Source organism: Triticum urartu, chromosome 3 (genome assembly GCF_003073215.2).
Source record: "Triticum urartu cultivar G1812 chromosome 3, Tu2.1, whole genome shotgun sequence".
Taxonomy (NCBI): domain Eukaryota; kingdom Viridiplantae; phylum Streptophyta; class Magnoliopsida; order Poales; family Poaceae; genus Triticum; species Triticum urartu.
In genome coordinates this window covers 674,865,772-674,870,096 of record NC_053024.1, presented here as the reverse complement: position 1 = coordinate 674,870,096, position 4,325 = coordinate 674,865,772, and the positions used below count along the sequence as shown (strand labels likewise).

The 4,325-nt window shown below is 44.1% G+C and overlaps 1 protein-coding gene across 1 annotated transcript; it reads right to left on the bottom strand.

Annotated features, from left to right (window-relative positions):
• Positions 1 to 801: 801 nt before the first annotated feature.
• Positions 802 to 1,498, bottom strand: LOC125549067 (defensin J1-1-like). The gene is made up of 2 exons (XM_048712559.1): positions 1,393 to 1,498; positions 802 to 1,186 (listed from the first exon to the last, which is right to left on the bottom strand). The coding sequence occupies exons 1-2, from the start codon at positions 1,457 to 1,459 to the stop codon at positions 909 to 911; spliced, it is 345 nt and encodes a 114-aa protein (XP_048568516.1). The 5' UTR covers positions 1,460 to 1,498; the 3' UTR covers positions 802 to 908.
• Positions 1,499 to 4,325: the final 2,827 nt, after the last annotated feature.

Genomic DNA, 4,325 nt, shown 5'->3' with positions numbered 1-4,325 from the left:
CACATCACATGCATAATGTGCGTATGATTATTGAAATGCACGGTATGTGCGGAGTTCGACACCTAGTTGTACACTCGCTGGCACATTTTCTTATAGAGTAATGTATCGTTGTGCTTCAATGAGCCCTTGTAGTTCTCTATGGCTCACGAACACAGTGTTCGAGCAACAAGTTTTCTACAGTGGCACTGCTTCAGCCTCTTTATGATTCAGCCTGTCCTGGTTTACAACTAATCATGTCGAACTGGGATCTTTGTCATGTATTTTCTAGCGACATATTCATATAAGTTCAAGACAAAAGACACAAACGGTCCGACCAAGGTAAGGTGGCAGCAGTTCTGAATGGTGTGTGAGGTCTCGTGTTGCTTATATGATTTGTTACATGCTAGATCTACGTACGTAAACCCCGGGTCCCGACAGAAAGTTACACTCAATCAAACATCCCCTAATGATACGATAGTTAAGTTCACTCTCACCCCCACTATCCCACCCCACCCCCACCCCACAAAGCATCCTCGTTGTGGATGACCAAAACCGAGATCTACTTTTACAAATCAATCACCCACCTTGTTCAAACTATCTATACTATTGAATTGTGAGAATCAACGAATAGTTGGACTGACAACACAATTTCAGTTTGATAGTTTCGTTGATTTGAGTCTGGTTCCTAAAGGCTTTCATGTTGGTGTTTATTGTTGGATTGAGTACTAGCTTGTGTTTGTAGCAGATGTAGAGATGACCAAAGTAATAATGACTTCAAAACATGACAACAAAGGAGATTATAAAAACTGACCATGATTCACTTAAGCAACGACTTAAATTGAAGATGTTTTTCCTTCTTATTATTACTCTTCAGTGATTCATCTTACAAACTGAACATTCCTACTGAAACATGAAAATTAACCACACAATCAATTGTACATGCCTATGGAGACTTTTCTTGTGGGCATGACTTTTGCTTCTGATGGCCCTTTGGATGGCGCCAACTCTGGTATGTTATATTGTGGCGGCAGTGCATTCATGCACTCTGTGCGGCAGACGCACACGTGATGGTCAATCTCAATGTCGGAGCAGAAGCCATCATAGAAGTTCTCGCGTATGCACGCCTTCGAGCAGTCCTCCTTGTCAGTGCATATTTTTTTGTAAGTCTTGCTAATGGAGTGACAAAACCCATGGTAAGCCTCTGCACCTGCATACAGAATTTAACACCCAAAAATGTATTACTAAACGTAATTGCATGATACCCCCATGGTCGATGGGCCAAATGTATACACGGATAGAAACTTCATATAATTGTGTAGCCATGAGCTTATGATATGTATAGATTGGAGCTAGTGAGATGAGCTTACGATAGTATTTTTTTTTAGCTGAGCTTATGATAGTATTTGAACTTACTGTGGGACATGAGGAGCAAACCCAGAGTGAAGGCAACAAGCAACAGTTGTGCTCTATTGAACGCCATAGCCAAGACGATTAATCTTTTCTTTATTAGTGCTTTGATGGGATTGATGGTAACCGATGTGCTTGCTCTTTATATAGATGTTCGTTTGATCTTGCATTGACTGTCCAAGATGGGTCGATGTGGGAATACAACTGTCAAATATACATGTATTTCTATCTCTTGTATAAATGCAAGTGCTTTAATACTACAAATACGTGATATCAAAGTGTTGGATATACATGTATTTTTATCTCATGTATAAATGCAAGTGATGTAATACTGCAAATACGTGATATCAAAATGTCAGATATACATGTATTTCTATCTTGTGTATAAATGCAAGTTCTTTAATACTGCAAATACATGATATCAAAGTGTTGGATATACTGGTATCTTATAAATGCAAGTGCTTTAACACTACAAATACATGATATCAAAATGCCAGATATACATGTATTTGTATCTCGTGTATAAATGCAAGTGCTCTAATACTGCAAATATTTGATATTAGAATGTAAGATATATATAACATGTATTTATATCTCGTATATAAATGCATGCGCTTTAATACTGCAAATACATGCATTTCTATCTCGTGTTTGACCGCGGATGTGTTGTATCTCTATCTACGAAACATTTTGAAACGAAGTAATGAAATGGATTGGTAGGAGTAGTACAGAAAAGGGTGAGATGTGGCTATGCCATATAGGAAAAATAATTTCCTAAGGGAATGATTTAGCATAAGGCATAACTCATATACCAATTAAATTTTCTAAGGGAATGATTGAGCATAAGGCAGAAATCATATTCAGTTGTAGCTGGTAATATAATTAGGGATAAGTATACTTTTGGTTTTTGGTCCGTGAACTCTCTCGAAAGTATAGAAATGGTCTCTCAACTCCAAAACCGGGTAAATCTTAGTCCTTCAATTTCTAAAACCAGATTACTTTAGTCCCTTGACTCAACAAAAGTAGTTTTTTGCGACATGGCATGGTTTTTAACCATCGTTGTCCACGTGACAATCTTCTTCTTTTCCATTTTTAACTCAGCTAGGTATTTTGTCCAGCAGTTGGCGCACACCAAACAACATGAGAAGGAGGTAGACATGGAGCTTGCGACGGTGGAAGTACAGGGAGCAGGCAGACACATAGTCACACAGACACACAAATGCACGTAGCACACATAGTCACACAGCACGGATGCACACGTACAACACAGACGCACATTGGCAGAGGGAGACAGCAGCGGTGGGTGCACCGGCAAGGCTGGTGCGTGCTCCTGCGAGCGAGCGTATGTACGTGTGTTAGAGTTGTGTCGAATATTATTGTATAAGTTAGGTTACAGTTGGACTTGGTTTTGGACTGTGTGAAGACAGGGTAGGAGTTGTGTTTCAATAGGACACTTGTATTCTAGGCCTCTCATATATATCGAAGGTAGACACACGATGTAACCTATACCAACATAATAACACAGGCATGCGGGGGAGCCGGCGGCGTGTGTCGGCGCCTGGGCGGCCGGGGTGCGGTATTGTGACGGTGTCATGGGGAGAAGAGCCCGTAGTCAGGCTCCGAGAATGTAGCCATATCGGTGAACCTCGTTAACAAATCTCGTTATCGTGCTTGTGTGATTGCTTGGTTCTCGGATGATCGACTGTATGTCTTGGATTTATTTTAACAAATGGTATCATGAGCAAGGTTACGAGGATGCTGCGGATTGTTGATCTAGAGGGTGCCGCAGAGTTCGTGGACGTATTGACTATAGTAACCAAGGTGCTGAAGATCGGGTCGTGGATGTTGTCACGATGATTATCGGAGTTGTCAAGGTGACGGGAAACAGTAGAGCCGAAGTCGAAGAGCGGTACGATCGAGAAGCAATTGGAATCGAGCAGATCGCATGCAAGCGGCGGCAGCGGAAGTGGCGTATAGATCGATTCGATCCATCCGAAGCGGCGACGGCGCGTCGCACCGGGCAGGTAGACAGCAGGTCGGTCGGATCGACCGAAGGACGCTGGTTGCAGAGGACCAAGCGTGTGTGCTCCAAAGCGTGGAGGCCTGTTGCGGCCCAGGAGGGTGGGCCCAGAAGGGAGACAAGGCCCAGCCGGGCTGGTGTGCTGCTGGAGGCCGATCGGGCTGAGTACGAGGCAGAGCTGCTGCCTCGCGGGTGCTCGGGTGCTAGGCAAAGGCCTGGTGCGACTCAGGCACGGGCGTATGCAGGCAATGCTGCAGCGGGATTGGATCGGTGCTACGTTGACTGCTGAGCTGGAGATTTGTTATTAAAAAAGGAAAGGAACGAAGTCCTGACGTGCATGCATGATGTCTAAGGAGCATTGGTATGGAAATCAAGAAAGGTTTTTTTGGGTCGTATTATGCTAAGGGGATACAGAAGGCTGCCATGAAAAGGGACAAGTTCTGGATTAGAGGTCTACGCGTACACATGAGTTACTAGCAAACGACAACAAGAAAAATTATGCAGAAAGTATCCGTGGGGTCAAGTTTGCATGGAGATTTTTTCTGATGGGTCATGTTTGCGGGAAGTGCTCGGAGTGTGTACGACAAAGGACGAAAGACGTGCGTATAAGGTTCGGGAGGAATCTGGAGCGCGTCGTGACAGGATCATGCAAACACAGGGCATCGAGCAATGCATTGAGATGTGCGGGGCTGGTCATGACGCATGGTGGAGCATGGTTGTAGTCGGGTAATTTCGGCTGTGTCGGACTGGATAGTCTGATGGATCGTCAGGGATGTTTGTCAAAGAAGAAGACGACGGTGATTTCAGCGACGACGACATAGGTGCGTGATGCTTATGGTGGCCGACTTCTGGGGCATGGAAACACGTGGTGCAGGCCTGAGGGCTTGTGCGGCTTCGACAAGACTATGGCGTAGGGTTG

Coding starts and splice junctions, on each gene's coding strand:
- LOC125549067 (XM_048712559.1), bottom strand. CDS start 1,459: ATGGCGTTCAATAGAGCACAACTGTTGCTTGTTGCCTTCACTCTGGGT. Junction 1,187..1,392: donor TTTGCTCCTCATGTCCCACA/GTAAGTTCAAAT, acceptor TTCTGTATGCAG/GTGCAGAGGCTTACCATGGG.